The sequence below is a fragment of the Daktulosphaira vitifoliae genome, unplaced genomic scaffold (assembly GCF_025091365.1).
Source record: "Daktulosphaira vitifoliae isolate Bord-2020 unplaced genomic scaffold, ASM2509136v1 Scaffold_5, whole genome shotgun sequence".
Taxonomy (NCBI): Eukaryota; Metazoa; Arthropoda; class Insecta; order Hemiptera; family Phylloxeridae; genus Daktulosphaira; species Daktulosphaira vitifoliae.
The window spans coordinates 6,562,809-6,581,984 of record NW_026099576.1 but is presented as its reverse complement, the minus strand read 5'-3'; the positions used below and the strand labels follow the sequence as shown (position 1 = coordinate 6,581,984).

At 25.2% G+C, this 19,176-nt stretch overlaps 2 protein-coding genes across 4 annotated transcripts; one reads left to right on the top strand and one right to left on the bottom strand.

The window, feature by feature from the left end:
- Positions 1-11,418: 11,418 nt before the first annotated feature.
- LOC126907340 (single-stranded DNA-binding protein, mitochondrial) lies at positions 11,419-14,063 on the bottom strand. Of its 2 annotated transcripts, XM_050688539.1 has the most exons (5): positions 13,933-14,063; positions 13,718-13,793; positions 12,331-12,427; positions 11,903-12,022; positions 11,419-11,840 (listed from the first exon to the last, which is right to left on the bottom strand). In XM_050688539.1, exons 2-5 carry the CDS (start codon positions 13,730-13,732, stop codon positions 11,635-11,637), a joined length of 438 nt encoding a protein of 145 aa, XP_050544496.1. In that variant the 5' UTR covers positions 13,733-13,793; positions 13,933-14,063; the 3' UTR covers positions 11,419-11,634. The 2 variants fall into 2 exon arrangements, with proteins under 2 accessions (XP_050544496.1, XP_050544498.1); XM_050688541.1 differs by lacking the exons at positions 13,718-13,793; positions 13,933-14,063 and adding an exon at positions 13,266-13,493.
- Positions 14,064-14,512: 449 nt separating this feature from the next.
- Positions 14,513-18,346, top strand: LOC126907165 (NADH-cytochrome b5 reductase 2). 2 transcript variants are annotated; one of them, XM_050688269.1, is made up of 7 exons: positions 14,513-14,668; positions 15,331-15,394; positions 16,324-16,537; positions 16,680-16,798; positions 16,851-17,058; positions 17,134-17,328; positions 18,129-18,346. In XM_050688269.1, exons 2-7 carry the CDS (start codon positions 15,374-15,376, stop codon positions 18,299-18,301), a joined length of 930 nt encoding a protein of 309 aa, XP_050544226.1. In that variant the 5' UTR covers positions 14,513-14,668; positions 15,331-15,373; the 3' UTR covers positions 18,302-18,346. The 2 variants fall into 2 exon arrangements, with proteins under 2 accessions (XP_050544226.1, XP_050544225.1); XM_050688268.1 differs by lacking the exons at positions 14,513-14,668; positions 15,331-15,394 and adding an exon at positions 15,774-15,923.
- The last annotated feature ends 830 nt before the right edge of the window (positions 18,347-19,176 follow it).

Genomic DNA, 19,176 nt, shown 5'->3' with positions numbered 1-19,176 from the left:
TATGATTAGCTATAAATAAATTTATAGCACGTTTTAAAAATTGAAGGACAAATACAGTACTGCAGTATTTTTCGGGCATTTGTTTAGTTTTTTTCATAATAAATTACCTAATAATTTAGATTGATACACCAAACCATCAAAAAAAGATAATTATGTATCATAACTATTAAACATTATAAAAACATTAATGATTGAAAAACCTATTTTATAAACGTATGCACAGTAAAAAATTGTTGATTTACATACGTCTACAAGGAACTATTCTTATAATTCCCACCTTTGGTATAGAAGGTTAAGGCTTTTTAGATTTTAGTTGTTCATAAATTATCTTTTGAGAAGTGTATAGAATTAATATTTATGATTTCAAGTAAATTACAATTATTGCATTAAACCCATAAACTCTTTATGTATAAAATTTAAGTTTCTTTTAACTAAAATTTAACAGTCATATATTACACAACCATGTTTAAAAAACGTTAACTATCAAATTTATACAAATTAAATCATAAGTATAAATAGTTTTATAATTTCAATTTTTAAATAAATTCTAAATTCAAAACTAGAAATTAATGCTAATTTTGAGATTACTCCTTTGAGTTCATAATTGAAAAAAAAGTTGTTTTTCTAGTATTTAAAATTTATTATTTTATAGTTAAAATAAAAACACTTTTTTATACTGTAGAAATAATTTAATTATAGGTATGAAGATCAAAAGTTATATGATTAAAATTAGTCAACCATATTTTATTAAAAGAAAAATTACAAAAAAATGTCGAAAAAAAATTAATTTTTAATTTAAATAATTTGTAATACATTGTTTACTATTTATCGCCAATAATATAACCGTTTTTTTTTTCATTCAATTGGAAATCTACTATATAATAGAAATGCTTAAAAACAAAATTCAATTAATTGGACCACCTAAAAATTCATTAACTAACTAAACTGGTACAATTTAATTATCAGTATGTACTTAGTGTTGATAATGGTAATTTTGTCCCAAAAAACGTATCCGCGATTTTTAAGTAATTTTTTTGTGGCTTTTTGAGTTAAATACTTTTGATATTTTTTAATTTTAAATTAATAATTTTAATATAGTTTTCATTTAAGTAAAATATTGGTAACAAGTGATCAATTTTTATTATATGAAAATCTAATATGCATTAATTAAACATTAATTAATCACATTGTGATAAAATAGTATTAATTAATAAAAACAAAGAATGTACAGATATTAAAAATATATAAGTATTATTTATATAGCGTTACAGCGTGTCATATGGAGACAACCGATTTGGAGAATTTATGGAGACACCATTCACTAATAATGATATCTGAAACGACATTTAACTTTAATTTTGATAATAATAAATGCATAAACCATATGTCCTTCGATTAAAAATCATCCACCCTCAACATGTCTTTAGTATTATTGCGCAACTCGTTTTATTGAACATGCACAGTACTTGAACAATACGACGTTCGGTAAAACAGGTGCCCCAAAACTAAGGACGTTCGTAACGCTAGAATGTAATGGCGTGCGGTTTTCAGCTAGGTAACTGGGTAAGTAGAATCACAAAAAAAAAACAATTTTTTTTTGGGTGGGAGGAGATCGCTTCGACGATTTGCATTAAGCGTCGAAAAATATTACACGCGCTGTACAAAACGGAATCTGGTTTTTTAGTGCCGCTTGTTTTAAGGTCACCCGGACTCTGCGGAGTAGCAACAAGAACTATGCAAGGTGCCTGGACATGCCGGCGCCAAAACGCACAATGTAATTATTATTATGTACGACCAATGCAGTTGTGCAACGCTGCATCGCCACATTAAAAAAACGTACACATAACTAGTCATCGCCACGTGCAGTCGGTTTCCGACTAGTTTTTTTTTCTCACGGAACATACTCATACCGGACTAGGTACTTCTATTATCCCACCATGCCTTCCCTTCCTCTAGATTGTCCCCTTCAGGTTTGTCGTTGCAATGTTACAACGTACCGTGAGGCACCGAGTTGGCGTTATTTGAAGGAATAAAAATTGCCAACAAGTTTAAAATCTATAAAAATAAATAAATACCCAAACGTTAAGTTTTTACAGATTCTCTAAACAGATGATCATCTAAAGGTCATTTGAAGAATAAAAAATCAAAAGTAAAAACTGTGCTGCAGTTTGAAATATTTAAGGACAGTATGCAAGGCTGCCGATAATTTAAAATTTATATATAATTTATTACAAGAAAAAAAATGTATTCTAATTTTACATACTATATTTTATATTTTGTATATTTTATTGATTCAGGCAGTTTTTTACTCTTCAGCGATTCCATCATATTTTTGTAAAATTAAGATAAGTAAGAACATTTTTACTGATGCTACCTATGTATTTAAAAAATAAAAGAAATAAACTAATATTAAAGAAAACATATCTAGAGTTTAGACTAGTATAAAAATAAATTGAACATATCATGTAAAAAAATTCATAACTATTTTATAGGCATTTCTAAAATTGAGTTCCTAAAAAAAATGTGTCAACTAGAAATCAGTTTAACCGTAATAAAATGACATATTTAAAAAATATGACACTTAATACAGAAGTTTCTTCAACAATAGGTGGGTGATTTCAAGTTTTATATGAAAATATCTAAATCATTGTATATACAGAGTATAAATGCGTTTTAATTATCAGTGCATAACTATGACAAAATATACTTGCCTCGTTTTTAGAAAATGATTTTATATGAATTTATTTACAAAAAACTGCAGGAATTAAAATATTAGTATTCTATGACATAAATTTTTGCTTTATTTCTTAATTATATTTATACACAACCTATTCTTAGGCTCTAAGCACTAATTGAGACAATATTTTTTTATATTATGTTAATATACTGAAAACGGCCATCCTAAAAAGGGACATGGAGTGTCACACCCCACCAACTTGACAAAATTTAATCACTTTAGTCGATAATATTAAGTATAAGATATGCTGTCAAAAATTAATTATTAAAAAAAAAGTCGCACAATTTAATAAAAGTCATTCAATGGACAAACATTTTTCACCTTCTCATATTTTTAATTTTGGCATGGCCCTTGCGGTATCTTAGCATCAAGCTAAAAAATAAGGTCTTCGAAACTAAATCGTACGCCCCAAGCACAGTAGCTACAGTATCTGATGAATAGTACTGTATGGGCCTGTTGAAATATTTTGACTTTGGTAAATAAATGTTGTCATTTATTGATCTAAAACAGCCCTGATAGATTTTTTAATAGGAGAATATAATGTTCTACACTTCCACTGTCAGATGTACGTTTCATGTTATCCGTACTTCACAGTGGATGTAATCAAGAATCACGCCATTCGTTATGAATGGCGTTTAAGTGTAATGAGAAAATTACTCTGTTGAGTTATTGTATTCGCTTAATATAGGCAATTCATAGTAATTAAGTGTTCTCATGATGAGAATCCGCCGTTTGTAAGTAAATGACGTGTCATTAATCGCGCCCCGCCGCAGTTACCCTTGGGCTCGTCGATCCGGCTTGTGTACTTACATTTTTATTGTGTACTCTATGCAATATGATTCACAGTATTATGTATTATGCATGTACATTGGCGGTTTGTATGCATCAACTTCAATGATCTCTGGACCGCGTACTGCAGAGATGTAGTTCGAGATCACATAAAGCGCACGCGTTGTCAATATGTCAATCAATTTTATTATTATACTTTAGTCGTGAGGGTCACACGCCCACTGGCCGAGTGTACTGTATAATACTTGCACACATATATTTTATTCATACATTATGTACTGGCCATGGGAATTTCATTATTACATGCATATGGTTCTATTATTGTACATAATTGCTGTCTTCGTAAAGTGTACTAGGATATATCTACTTTTTAAGTTCTTGTAATAAACTATGTTGTAAGGAATTGTCAAGAAAGAAAATTTACGGGGAAAACAGTAGCAATGGAAGAGTTGTGTCCGGTGCATCATCCACCGTTGAAGTCATCGCCAGTTTCAAAGAAACTTCAACAGTGGCGATGACTAGTGAGACTACTAAGTGTTGCGCATTGACAAACACTGAATAGTAGACGTAGGAGCCAATCTGAAAATATTTACTTATTTGGTATTGTTAACGAGCATCATAAATTAACAATTACCGAATCGCATCACGATCAAATTTGAATTTTCGGTGGCGAATTTTTTTAATGAATTAAATAAGAATTTTCTGCTTAATTTCATTAAACCGAAATAAAATAATGTGTTACGCGCGGACATATTTACATATGTATATATTTTTCCAATTTACATTCTGTTTATTTTAAAAATAAATTATACTGATTTTTATTGAAAATTTACTACTATTCAAATATTAGGTATGATATAAATTTAAATAGTTATACTAAGAATTAGAAAAGTCAGTAAAAAAAATATACGCGTATTTATTAAAATAAAAAACAAATATTTAATACATTAGCAAGTTTTTATGAATATACGGTAACACCGAAAGACATGTAAGTTAAATACTTGCACAACATTATACATACCCAATTTGAAAATTGGTTGTCACGAGTTTCAACTATAGTGTTCCAATAAAAAGATATCGACGAAATTGGTTTAGCTAATGTTTTTGTTTATCATGAATAATTAAAAGACATTTGAATAATTATGTTGTACACACATATCAATTGAGAATATTCTGATATAATTTGTTTTCTTGTACTATAGAATAATTATTATGTAATGAAATTACAGTAAGAACTTAAGCATAAATAATCTAAACATAATACACTTCTTTTTAAATTCATAAATTATTAAATAAAATTTATTAGAATTATTTGCTTGTTATGTAGATTCATTTGTAAACCACTTTGTTATGGATTGAATCAAATTTATAAAAATACAGAGTGATTGTTTAACTATGACTTTACAATATCATTAAAAATGTAGAGCATAATATATTTTTTTCTTTTTAGAAGTTAATAGTATCTTACGTTCTACTATATCCAAAAAAAATATTTTTTCTATTCCCTCTTAAAATTTTATTTATTTTTACGTTTTTATTTTTTTAATCATATATTTTATTAAACGAACTTTAATTTTAAAATAATTTAGAATAATGTAACCATTCCGTTACTAGGCTAAATATTACAAAATCTGTTAATTTCACAAAAAATTTTATGATTTTTGGCTTGAATGTCAAATAATTACTAGAAATCAATATTTCGTATAATTTTTCTTTTTTAATCTTAATGTACATTATATTAACTTCAATTTAATGTAGGAAGTAAAAAGTTAGGATTTTTGAAACATTATACAAAATTGAAAATAAAAACATTTTTAGGCTTCCACAGAATTTTGGTTAATGGTTGGATTTTCAAAAAAATTATGTCTTCGGCTAAGCAAATGTTTTTTGATCTTTTGACGTATCGTTGTGCAAAATCGGTTGTGTGGGTGTGGAGTACTGACGTACAAGACACAAAAAAAAACAGCAAAGTAAATCAATAGGTTTTCAGCTACGCATCAAAAATAAAATAAATTATAGTTATGTTTGAAAATTTATGGCTCATTACTTATGTAACCAAAGAAATAAAAACTGGCCAATTTTATTTTAAATTGAAACTTTAGCTAACTATTTTCAAGTATAAAGTATATATAAGCTAGAATGTTTTAATTTCGATTATTTGTTTCAGCAAACAAATGTAATTATACAATATGATTTTAGTTTGAATAGTTCACAAACAACAAATAAATAATAATATCTACACCGGGCAAAAGTCATTGATGCAGCTTCGTCCATTTATAAAGGTAATATTGATAGATAATTGACGAGTTATGTTGTTTCATCATCATTATTTTGGCGATAAGGTATGATCCGTTCAAAAATTTTAACACGCGCACGTCATTTTTCTATGCCATAGGTACTTCAATGTCAAGGTCACAGATGTGCATAATATTAAATCGAGTTCTTGGTTTCTCACTTTCACATGTGCTGGCCAAGATAAAATAAAATAATAATAATAAATCCAATTTATAAACAGAAGTTTCGTACAGTTAACCGTGCTCGTGTCGGTGATTTATATTAAATGCATTATTATAATAATTATTATTAAAAACAAAACATAAGACACGCCATGCGATTATTGTACTTAATGCAAATTTAACTGCGGTAATGACTAATAAACGTAATAGTTTTTTGAACATTTAGTAACATAATATCAGTTGAAATCATTAAAAAAAAATAAATAAATGAAATGATTTTAATAACCTTCAAATTCTAAATTGAATTAACTTTTTGCTATGAAAGAGGTCGACATTTTATTACTTTACATATTTTCTTGGGGTACTCGCAGAAAAACGGGAGTTCGAAATCTCAACGACTGATGAGCGTCTAATTAAATGATAAAGAATATTTTTACATATTTGTGAATATTTTACATAAAAAAATATATCGATTAATTTATTAAATATTCAATGTAATTTGTTGTTATGTTATAATTTATAACACAAGATTTTTTTGAGAAAAAAAGGTTCCCATTTAAAAAATATAAATTTAAAATTATATAATCTTGATGAGATGAAAAAAAACTATTTAACTACGTGTTACTGTAGAGTTTTTCTAACTAAATACGTGTTCTCTTTACCAAAATGTAAAATTCTCAATAGTTTCTAAGAAGATGAGCATCTAAACAATTTTGGATCACCCCTGTATACCAAGATAGAACAATTTTTTACATTGAAAAATAATAGCAGAAATTCATAATTCAAGTAGAAATATATTTTGAAGGTAATATATTATAATGAGAGAATATTTTTAACATATTCCACTGATTTTTAAAAGAACATTATTTGGAATCCTTGTTTTAAATATCAGAAATTGTTTTATAAAGGAAAAATGAATCAGTATATAACTTATCAAACTAATAATAACAAAATAATGGGTTTAAATATAAATATTGAGGGGTCTAAATTTACTTTTCCCCACTCTAAATATATGAATCAATACATATATATATATATATATATATATTGTTTAGTAATAATACTAGTTATCCCGAAAAAATTCAATTCTTAATATGAATTAATTCTTAAACTGGACTAAATGCCTTAATTGTGCTTGTGACTTTATCAGGATTAAATTTAGAGGACCAGAAAAGGCAAGCATACCGGAAACCATAAACTCTAAAGGTCCATTTTGAATTTTATTGGTCTGCTAATATAAATTTTAAGTAGAAAATATTTTTGACAAAAGCAATATTTTCTTAAAATGAGGACTAATATAATTTTTTATCCGGCACAGGCAGAAAGAACAGCAAAAACATAATATTTTTAAACCCTATAAAATAATATTTGATAATCATCTGAATTTAACTATAAGTGTATGGTTAGTGTGGATTTATTTTTGCAGTACACACACTTTATCATTGGTAAACTACGTAAGGTTTTTAAATTATTAAAAAAGATTATAACATTTCTTTAGAAAGAGATGGCATTACACTTAAGAACCCTTTGATAATGTGTATCCCTATCTCTACAATTATGTTAATTAAATTAACGTTTGCAAATATTATCTTTCTCGACTTATTGAAGGTTTATAAGAAAGAAAGTCATTAGCATCGTTCTCTTTTTAATAAGTACATTAAAAAATATCGCCACCCCTCAATTTTTGCTAAAATTATACCAATGCTTAAAATTAATAAACAAAAAAATTGTTTAGTGAATTTACTTTACAATACATAAGAATAAATAACACGACGTATTTTATGTACGATCATTTTAATATTACGACTATTTTTGTATAATTTTTCAATAAAATTATATTTAATTTATCCAATTTTTAAAACATCTTAACTCGTATTTGTTACCAATTGAGTTACTATTAATTATTCTAAATAATATTACCTAACTGGTACTTAAAAAATATATTTACAATGTTGTATGATTTGCGGTTGATACTTAGCCGTAGGCGATTCAAGTGCAGTTCAAATACGCAGTGCGCGCACATGTAGTGAAACTGCACCTAATTACGTATGTTGCAATATCTAAGTAGTGAGTACATAGATACTAAGCCATCTATTAGTTTATTCCCACTCTCTTTTATTATTCCCCACTCTCTAACTGAACATCTAATATGAATCACGATGCAAATTTATCTGATTATCAAAACGTACCAAAAATAATTATATTTTTAACACCGCTCTAAAGAATTTGTTGTGCTATTTATTATTAATTAATATTATCTAAGTTATTAAATAATTATCAAATCAATGGTAAAATCTTGTTAAATAACAAAAATTATAACTATAATTATTGAATAGCTTAATAAAATAATTAATTTGATAATAATTATCAAGTTATTAATTTAAGTGATTACTTAGCATCGAATTATTCAGTATTTAATAATACACTAGCTATTAAAAATATAATATTTACGATAAACGTCGCTTACGTTAGAGGTTATTATCTACTTTAAAGATATCTGTAAAATTCTGTGTTAAAAAAAAATGTACCAAAATTATTATGACTAACACAAATTTCAATGAATAATGTGAATAATACTGCAGCGTAGGAGTGTTTTTATTATGAATTGTGGACATTATTTGTATGTTATACTTATCAACGAACCTACGCTATAATGCTTCATAGATCTTTTTAAGAACCAAGTGATTTTTAAATATCTTATTTTTATTATGATATATATATATATATATATATTTAATTTGAAGAAAGTTATTTAAAAATATTTATAATATAATATGATTAATATAATTTTAAAAATATGATTTTCTTAGAAAACTGTGCCAATAAAAATATATAAAAAACTTCGTTAAAAGTAACATTTTACTCCTAATTTTGGTATTGGAGAACTTCATAAAAAAAAATTATTGATAAAAATAACATTTTAAGTAAATTGTTCGTTACAAACTGTTGAGGTTTTTTCAAAGATATTTAACTATCTTAATAATTAATTAGTAATTATTACTAATATCATTTAATTATTATATACAAGGTGATTCTTTTAGGAGCTCTCAAAGAATATGAAAGAATAATGTGAAATACCGAGGGAAATTTAAATGATATGTTAAATAGTGAAATAGAATTGCCGCTTGTATAAAGAATACCACAAAGATGTCGATAAAAGTAGGAATGGAATACCAGATAATAAAGAAACGTGTTGATGGGATGAAGAAGTCCAGAGAATTATAACAAGTAGCAAAAGGCAATTTAAAGTATGACAGAAGAACAAAAGGATAGATGATTAGACAGAGTACAATAGTTAGTATAAAGTAGCAAAAGTTGCAGTCAGTAACCCTGTGTAGAGCTATGATAAGTTATACCATAAGACAATAAAAAAAATTATAGATTGAAAAAAGTTAGAAAAAAACGATCCAAAGATTTTTAAAATGTATAGTATTTAAAAATGATCACCAAAAGTTGTTAACAAATGTTGAACATGTAAAAGAGATGAAGAGTATTTTGAAAAATTACTAAATGAGGAGTAACTGAGAGATGTTTTAGAAAATATTTCGTGATACGAAGGTCTAATCGATTTAATTAGTGAGGAGGTATTATGGGTGGTTGTGAGATCTACAAAAAAAAAAGTATTAGGACCTGATGAAGTGCCAGTGGAAGTGTTGAAAATTTTAGGGGATTAAAGTAAAAGGCCGTTGGAAGGTCTTTTTAGTAAAATCTTAATAGAATGGAAGATGATAAAAGAGTGGAAGAAATTTTTGTGGTACCCACATTTAAAGGCAAAAGAGACATACAAGAATGTAGAAATAAAATAGAGAATAAGAAGTGAGACATCCGTAACTAAAAATCAGTTTTGTTTTTTATCTGGATAGTTAACAATGGAGCCATTATTTTGTATAAGATAATTAATAGAAAAATATAAATAAAAGAAGAATGAACTTTGTATAGTATTCATAGATTTGAAGAAGACATATGAAAGAGTGCTGAGAGAGATTTTAAAGCGGACGTTATTGAGAATAGTCACTTATACGAGAGTACAAAGTGTGTGAAGAAATAGAGGATTCAAGGTAAAAGTAGGTGTGCACCAAATACAAGAAAAAGTAACGTGGTGCATGTTATTTGCTGATGATATAGTGTTAATAAGAAATAACGAGGAGGAAGTTAACCAAAGGCTTGAGATGTGAAGATTAACCATTGAATGATTATTAGAAGTTAAACGGAATACATAGAGTATACGTTTGACGAAAGAGAACATAAGATAAAACAAAGAGAGTAATGACAATAATCGAGGACATGTTAGGCGAGGTCGAAAATTTTTACTATTTTGGATCATTTGTACAAAAGAACAATGGTATTGATGAAAATATGAGACATAGAATTAAGTGAAGAAGAGCGTCTGGTGTTTTGTATGGTAATATGCTCCTGTATTACTAGTGGCGTCAACCGTGAATATGGTAAGAGAAAATAGTCTATTTTCTTTCATCCTTAGATGGTTTGGTCATTTTATTAGAAGAGAGAAATCGAAAACTATAATAACGTTTATGGAAATGAACGTTGAAAGAAGATGACAAAGAGGAAGATCAAAAAAGAGATGAAAAAGAAGTAAAAATTGATATACAATTTATACTGTATTTTTAAGTTAGTACTGATATAATTTAAAAAATATATGTACAGGAGTTTTTAACTTAGGAAAATAAAAAATAATAATTTCACAGTTCCATTTTTGTACTTATAATAAGGGTAGGAGATTATGTCAAGTGGAGGTTAATATACCAGTGGACGACTCCAATTAGTTGGGAAAATGCGAGAGAAGAAAATTCAAGGTAATTTTTAAATACAAATAACTAGATTTCTCTTGTAAAAATAATGCTAAGAAAATTATTTTTGGTATTTTTAAGGTTAAAAAGTAATATATTACTTGATTTATCAGAAGTGTTTTGCTATTTTAATTTAAACTTTATACCTTATAAGAGTGTAAGAATCATTTTTTTTTAAATGGCAACATATAATTTTAACTTGTTCAGAAAATAGTCTAATTAAAAAAATTACAACTTTTGGACCAATAATTCGGAAGTTTTTACCAATTTGAAATATAGACTGAAGGTAAAGTGTGGGTATAACAATATTTATCATTACATATTTCTCAGATGTATTCATGCTTGGGTATAAAAATGTTAATAACTGTCAAAGTACTGGTCAAACAGTAGTTATCGACCAGTTATTTTCTTAATTAGATCGTTTTTATTTTATAAACTAGTTAAATATACATAATATTGCCATATAAATAAATAAATTTGACATCCTCTTAAAAATAATCTATTTTAGGGATTTTAAACATTAAATTATCAATATTGAAATATAATTAACCTATACCTATTTTTAAGTAAATTAAACATTTAAAGGATTTGACTTATTAATACCTAAAAGAAAGAATATACACAAATATATAATTAGAAATAGGTAGTCCACAGTCTTATTCTTTTTATACAAACTCATATAGTTAATTAAAGCATCAAAATTTTGGTATTGGAACAAAATAACCAATATAATACAAAATAATTATTTTATGATAGTAAAATAATAATATACACTTAATAAATACTAACAAAAAAGTGTAAATAAATGATATTCATTTTTTTATATATAAAAAAAAAATAAATACTAATTATTTGTGTTAAAAAATATAACATCATCAGCAGCTACTGATGCAGTCGTTCTAGTATTTCCAGAGTCGTCTTTAAGTTCTCCATACATAAGACGTCCACTCACATAAACACGCTGTCCTTTTTGCAAGTAATTATAAACAGAATCTCGCAAACCAGGCTTAAAAACAACTACACGATGCCATTCAGTTTTTTGAGTATTTTCTAAAAATTAATTTAACTTTATTAAGTTATACCCGAATATGTTTTAGTATAATGATAATTACCATTATTTTGAATATAATTTTGATGAGTAGCTAGGGAAAACACAACAACAGGATGATCTTCAGATCCCCGTTTTTGAGGCTCAGCACCAACTCTTCCCAGTAGTGTTACACTATTTAATGCTTTGAAATAAAAATAAAATAATTTTTTCAACATTTTAATGTTACAATATATTAAATGACATTACAAATATATATAATTAAATAATAATGATAAAAAAAATAAATATATGCATAAAAAGATAAAATTAGTATAAAAATGATAGGTGTCTAACAATAAAAATGTATATTAGATACTTGTAATAAATAACATGTAACATTTCACAGTCCTGTTATATCTTCATATCTAAGTAATATTAGCTGAGGTAAAAACTCATTCATTCACTTATATCTTAAGTATTGGGGAAAAAAAATTATATAAAAAAGTTTACTTTTTTCTATTTTGAGAGGCATTGGTGATTCTTGAGTATAATTATTCTTTGTGTGTAACTTTGGAATTTGCATTTTCTTGCAAACATTCAAAATGCTCTAGAAAAATTACAAAAAAAATCATTTTAATTAAGTTCAACTTCTTAGATAATCATTAATTTTGGAAATTTAATTTTTATAGTAAAAAATTAAATTTCCATTTCAGTGTTATAACCCTGGATTAAAATTATTTAAAAATAAATACATGCTAAAATCATTTTTTCATAAATTTATATTTTACTGACAATAGAAAAAAGTTGTATACATAAATAGTTAAAATAAATTTACATAGTGATTCATATTATGAACCACTTAAATAATCGAATAATTTAAGTAATATTGATAATTTTTTTTATTGGTTTCTATTACTTACTTATTTTTCTCAATTTATCAATCACAAATTATATTTATATTCATCACTTATATCTTAGAAAGTTATAAATATCAGTTTTACATCTTTCTATTTTCTGAAGTTAACATGCACTACATAAGAAGCCAAAAATGTTAGGGAGTCGAAGATGATTCTTGGCTAAGCCAATGATAGTCAAGAAGGGTATTAAGGTTAGCTTACATCAGAGACCATACTACCAATGAAAATATCATAAGAAAAATCTTGTAGGCACTCTGGAGATCAAGCCCATTCCCATTTGAAAAATAAAGTTGACACCTCTATAAGATATAATGAATGAATATAAATAATACTTTATGATTAAGAAAAATATGTAACTAAAAGAAGCCAAGAAAAAACATTATCAATAATACTTAATTTTTCAATTAATTAAATGGTTTATAATATGAGAATCACCCTGTATGTATGCATTCATATAATGAATGGAAGTATCAAACAAATTAATTATTTTCAATTTTAATAGTTAATCAAACTACTTTAAAGTATTACCTTATTATAAGTGTAGTTTTTAACTTTATTATACTATTTATTGTTTTCATCACTTTATGTTTGTAATTTTTGATTAACTAAGTTTATTATAATAACAATAAATCAATGTAATCCTGTAACCTCATGGATATACAATATAGAAGCAACATAATTTTAATTGTCTATGTAGTTTTTAGTGGTTTGCACACAATCATATGTGGTTGACTCATTAGCAATGCTATTCTGATATAAAAATATTAGTTTACCTATTTTTTTTCTCATAATGTGAAAAAAATATGGATGCAAAAATTTTGATTGTAACTAATCAAATGAAATTTTGTATAGTGTTTTTATTTATTACAAACTTCAATATACTACTCTAGTCATTTTAATATTAACTTTTATAATATATTACATAATATTTTGTAGATACACAAAGTGTTATTAATACTGACTTATTATGAAAATTATACCTTAGACTTCAACATTTTGGCGAATGATTTTCAAAATATTTAATTTCAGTTTAATATTATATATGAATGCAAAGAACTGAAAAATAAATGATTCAGAATGAGAAATCAAAATAATAATTGATTTATAATTAAGTGTTTTTTTTATATCAATTTGACATAGAAAATCAACATACGAACATCAAATACAAATATATTAAAAAAAGCCAGTAAATTACCTTTTTTTATTTTATAAATACTTGTAATCTACTGACAAAAAAACTAATAACCATTATACATTATTAAATGTTGATTATAAAGATAGTGAAGGCGGCAAAAATCAAAATTATTACTGTAGTAGTTGCATGGTACGTTATCAATATTAATCAGATATTTTAACTGATAGTTTTATTATAGGTTATAAAACTATTTGACATACAAATTAAAAAAAAGTGTAGTACGGTTCAAAAATATGTTTTAATTACATATTAAAACACAGAATTTTATGTTTGTTAAAAGAGATATTTATGATTCACTGTAAAATATAGAGGTCACTCATATTAAGTGAAATACATTTTTATTGAATTAGGGGAATATATTTGATAGTCCATATTGATGAATAAAATCTTTTTTATTAATATATAGAAAAAAATTAATTGAAATCTTACATTAATTTTATAAAATTATTTTATACATAATTCCAAGTATTTGTAATAAGTCATTATATTTATTATTATATGCGAATATCATTTCAATTAAACGCAAACGCAACCATTCGTTTTAAGATATCTGACAGCTGTTAAATTGATTGAGCATGAGGCGGTACAATCAGAAACTAGTAATTTTACACCATAAGAAGTAGTTTTGATATTTCGCCAAAAAGAACCGGTTGTCCCTATTGTCCGTTGTCGGTTAAATTTAATTTCTCATTTTTATAAATATAAGATTTTCAGAATGCATTCTAAGTGTGCTTAGGTAATTATACTCTACTTTTTACCATCACGTTATCATTTATTTGTTACTATTTATTGAAATTTCATTTTTTGGCCTTGAATTAAATTAAGTATTGCCTCTGAGTATTTGTTGCGTTCATTTCATTATTTAGCCATTGTAATATATATAACCTTAGTATTTTAAATTTATAGAATTAATAATCCTTATTAAGAATATTTCAATAGTGAAAATAATTTAGATTTGTAAATCATTTTATTTGACTGGAACTTAGGATAAATATAGTTGCCTATTTATTTATTCATAAACAAAATATTTCCCATGTGAAGAACCTATTTTTCCATGCTAATTTGTGTACAATTTTCATTATTACTATAATTAATTTTTTAATTCTAGTAATTTTTTTCTTGTGCATTTTATTTCAATTGTCTTTTTAACTTATTATTGCATATTTGTATTCATAAGCATAATTTTTACTCATCTAAATACAATAAATATAATGAAAGTGTTCTTCACAATATTTTTAAAAAATATAAATATTAAGTTTTTAAAATAATGACTTTTTTAGTCATAAGTAAATTATTAAAAAAAAAAAACTATATTGAATATGATATAATATTCTTCAAAAATTATTTTTATTTAGTCAAATTAATTCTTAACCAAATATTGTATTAATTTTTTTTCAGTGAATATCTTGGGATTGAGTTCATTTTAATTATAAATATTACCATGGGAATTATTGAAGAATTAGTAAGTAAATAATTATTTTGATTTGAAATACAAATTAACCTATCAAATTTGTATTTTGTAATAAGTATAAATGTACTTTATTTCTAATTATAAAAGTATAATTGTTTGTTTTAAAATTGTTGTAGTAACAATACAATTAAGATTTTTCCAAATTCTTTTAAAAAAAATTCACAATTCTTACAACTGAAGAAGTGGTATTTGTTATTTTTGGCACAGTAAATCAAAATTTCATACTTTTATTCTAGTTAGCTAGATTTTATATTTTATTTATATTAGAAAAATTAAATATTTCAATATAATTTTATTTAAGATTTTGCCGCCATTTTAAAGAATTTAATATTTTAATTTTCTTCCATGATAATATTGATAAATTTTTACCCTCATAACCTAACCTTGAACAATTTAAATGTAACTTAAAAACTTGACCATGTTTTCAAAGTAATGCTTTTAAAAGTTTTAATTACCTTATGCAATATTTAAAAAAATGAGCTCTTTTTCTATCAAAAACTTTATTTCTACTACATTTTCTGTAAGTACTTATGTTACTTTGTTTTTACTTTATATTAATTGAATTTTATTAGTTTGTTTTTAACATTTATACAATTAATTTTTTTATCAAGTAATTACATTTATTTAATACATTTATAATATTTGAATTATAAATTATTTCAATGCAAATTAATGTGTGTACTAATCTCTTTTTTCTGATATCACAAAATAATACAATTATTAAGTAACCTTGGAAGATTTTGGTGAAAGTATTCCTTTTAGGAAATTGGTTATGTTCTTCTGAAAAAAATAACTATAATTTAACGACTATGGATAAAGTTTAATTTACAAAATTGTATTTCTATATAAAATTTATATTAAGCAATGGATAATTCTAAATAAATTTATTTTGATTGTTAATGATATTTTATTTTTATTAGAGTGTATCTTCTGTGTTAGTTGGACTAGGAATAGTTGTCACAACAGGTTTTGCTATCTCAGCCCTTGTAGCAAATTATCAAAAGAAAAATGAAAAGAAACGAACATTAGTAGATGCTAATACTAAAATTCCTTTACCCTTAATTCAAAAACATATAATTAGTCATGATACACGTAGATTCAGATTTGAGCTACCATCAAAAAAACATGTTCTTGGTAAGTAAAAAATATAATGTAACTATGATTATGGAATTTAAGTTAGATGTTTAATTTATATTCTAAAATATTCATATTAAGGTTATTTAGAGTTATTAGATTGTAAATTATTTTTAAGTTTGATGATTTTTTTTCTTCAAAGGTTTACCAGTTGGACAACATATTCATTTATCAGCAAGAATTAATGAGGAATTAGTAGCACGAGCTTATACACCTGTCAGTAGTGACAGTGATGATGGTTATATGGATTTAGTTATTAAAGTAAAATAAAGTCTTAATTATAATGCTTCGAAATAAACAATACATTTTTTAGGTATACTTTAAAGATCAAAACCCTAAATTTCCCGAAGGTGGAAAATTAACACAGTATTTAGAAAAAATGGAAATAGGTGACACAATTGATGTTCGTGGTCCATCTGGTCGTCTTATATATCATGGTCGTGGTGACTTTGAAATTAAAGCTGTAAAACGGAGTGATCCTTCTCATAATCTATTTGCAAAAAAACTTGCCATGATTGCAGGTAGGAAAATAAATTATCAAATTTTTAATTTCAATATAGCAAAAAACTAATTATAACTTATTTGTTAAATTTTAGGTGGTACTGGAATTACACCCATGTTACAACTGATTAGACAAATAACTAGAGATCCAAAAGATGAAACTCAAGTATCTCTTCTTTTTGCCAATCAGACAGAAGAGGATATTTTGCTAAGAGAGGAATTAGAGGAAGCTGCTAATAATTTTCCAAACCAAGTTAAAGTGTGGTATACTGTAGACCGGCCTTCAGAAGGTAATATATATTAAAAAGTATTTTTGAAAATATCTAATAAAAAACAGCTTAACACTACTTCCTTATACATTTGTTTACCAAAATTGGCTACTTAATTCAAAATTTTTACCTTGTAAAATTGAGTTTACAGTTTTTAGTGTATTTAGCTACCATAGATTTGTCAACTTTTTAGTAGTCTACTTCTTTTTCTTGTTTATTATAGTTGCAATTGCCTGTTTGTCCAATTTATGACTTGTCATATGAACTCAGTATTTCATAGACACCTGATATTTTTTGAAATTCGTTTTTCAGTCTTCAAAGTAAAGTTACTAGGGCTATGGAAAATTTAAAGACACTTTTTATTTTGAATTTATTAGTGATTCTTGAAATACAGTTTGTAATTTATTGTATGTATGGCAATATTAGAGTTCCTATCTTATTGTCTTTCATTTTCATCTTTATAGTTATTACACTTTTTCTTTTTATAACTTTTGTTAATACTTCGTTTGTTTTTTATACTTCAAGAAATTTAATATATATTAACAATCTGAAACTCGTGAAAACAAATATATCCAGTATTATTAAAGATAGTTCTTAGCTTTTAATGACTCCATTAGTTAACTTATAGCATAAATTAGATTAATAATATTTTTTCAACAGTATTAACTATATTATTTATACTGATGACTAGTTCAATTATCGTATTATTTTTTAATAGGTTGTCTATTAAATAATTTTTTCATTTCTTATAAGATTATACGAAATGATTATGATAAAATAAGATAATTATGGAGTATTATTTTATTGTAATTTTTTTTTAGGTTGGAAATATAGTGTTGGTTTTGTTTCGTCTGATATGATATCAGAACATTTATATCCTCCATCACATGACACACTAGTATTGATGTGTGGACCTCCACCTATGATCAATTTTGCATGCAACCCTAATCTTGATAAACTTGGTTATGAACCAAAACAACGGTTTGCTTACTAAACTTATTGTTTTTCTTTACACTCAACTGTTTAAACAGTAAAATGTTTATAATACAAAATGTTAAGTCTTTATAAATATTGCATTTTAAAAAGCTTTCATAAACATATAGTGATAAATTAAAATTATTTCTTAATGTTACTAATATATATACATTGTATTTTTCCTCTAAAAAGTAATGTTATTATTTTAGTTAAGTTCAGATAATTGTAATCTGATGTTATGTTTGTATGACTTAAATTTTAGGAACCATATCTTTAACTTTTTATTCTTTCTTGCCATTTTCTATTTGAACAAATTATGTAAATTTAATTCAATAAAAAAAGTGTATCTTGTCAAAAATAAAATTTTAAATATGTTATGTAATATAATTTATTTAGAACTCTTATGTTATTCACCCTATTTTAAATAAAATATTGGACATAAATTTAGTTGGAAGTACTGTGTCTACATGTGTTTAATCTTGACCTTTACCCTGTGTTCAAACAAGCTATATTATTCTTTGTAATTAACTTAATCAAAATTACTCTGTGTATAAGAAAGTTGAATACATACTTTTTTTCATAAACTAATTATCTATTTGGTCTAAAAAGTTAATAGCTGATTTTATAACCTTGGTTTGCAATATCTTCAGTAGAGCAATATAAGATTTTTGGAGAAAATGTAAGAATTGGACGGAATATAAGCTGATAAAAAAACAATTAGATTAATAATATAGGCTTTCATAGGTTAATAGAAGTAATCTTATATTTTTGATATAATGAATCTTTGGTTCATGTAATCTCAAGTCCCAATGAAATACATTTTTAAGAACTAGAGGTTATATTAATTAATGTACTAAGTATATTATTAGTAATTAGTACAACTAACTACATTAT

Excerpts from the sequence above, each read along its gene's own strand:
- LOC126907165 (XM_050688268.1), top strand. The coding sequence starts at position 15,879 with ATGAGCTCTTTTTCTATCAAAAACTTTATTTCTACTACATTTTCT. Across the intron at positions 17,059-17,133 it reads AAAACTTGCCATGATTGCAG|GTGGTACTGGAATTACACCC; the intron begins GTAGGAAAATAA and ends GTTAAATTTTAG. Across the intron at positions 17,329-18,128 it reads TGTAGACCGGCCTTCAGAAG|GTTGGAAATATAGTGTTGGT; the intron begins GTAATATATATT and ends ATTTTTTTTTAG.
- LOC126907340 (XM_050688539.1), bottom strand. Across the intron at positions 12,023-12,330 it reads GCCTCTCAAAATAGAAAAAA|CATTAAATAGTGTAACACTA; the intron begins GTAAACTTTTTT and ends TTTATTTCAAAG. Across the intron at positions 11,841-11,902 it reads AAATTATATTCAAAATAATG|AAAATACTCAAAAAACTGAA; the intron begins GTAATTATCATT and ends ATTAATTTTTAG.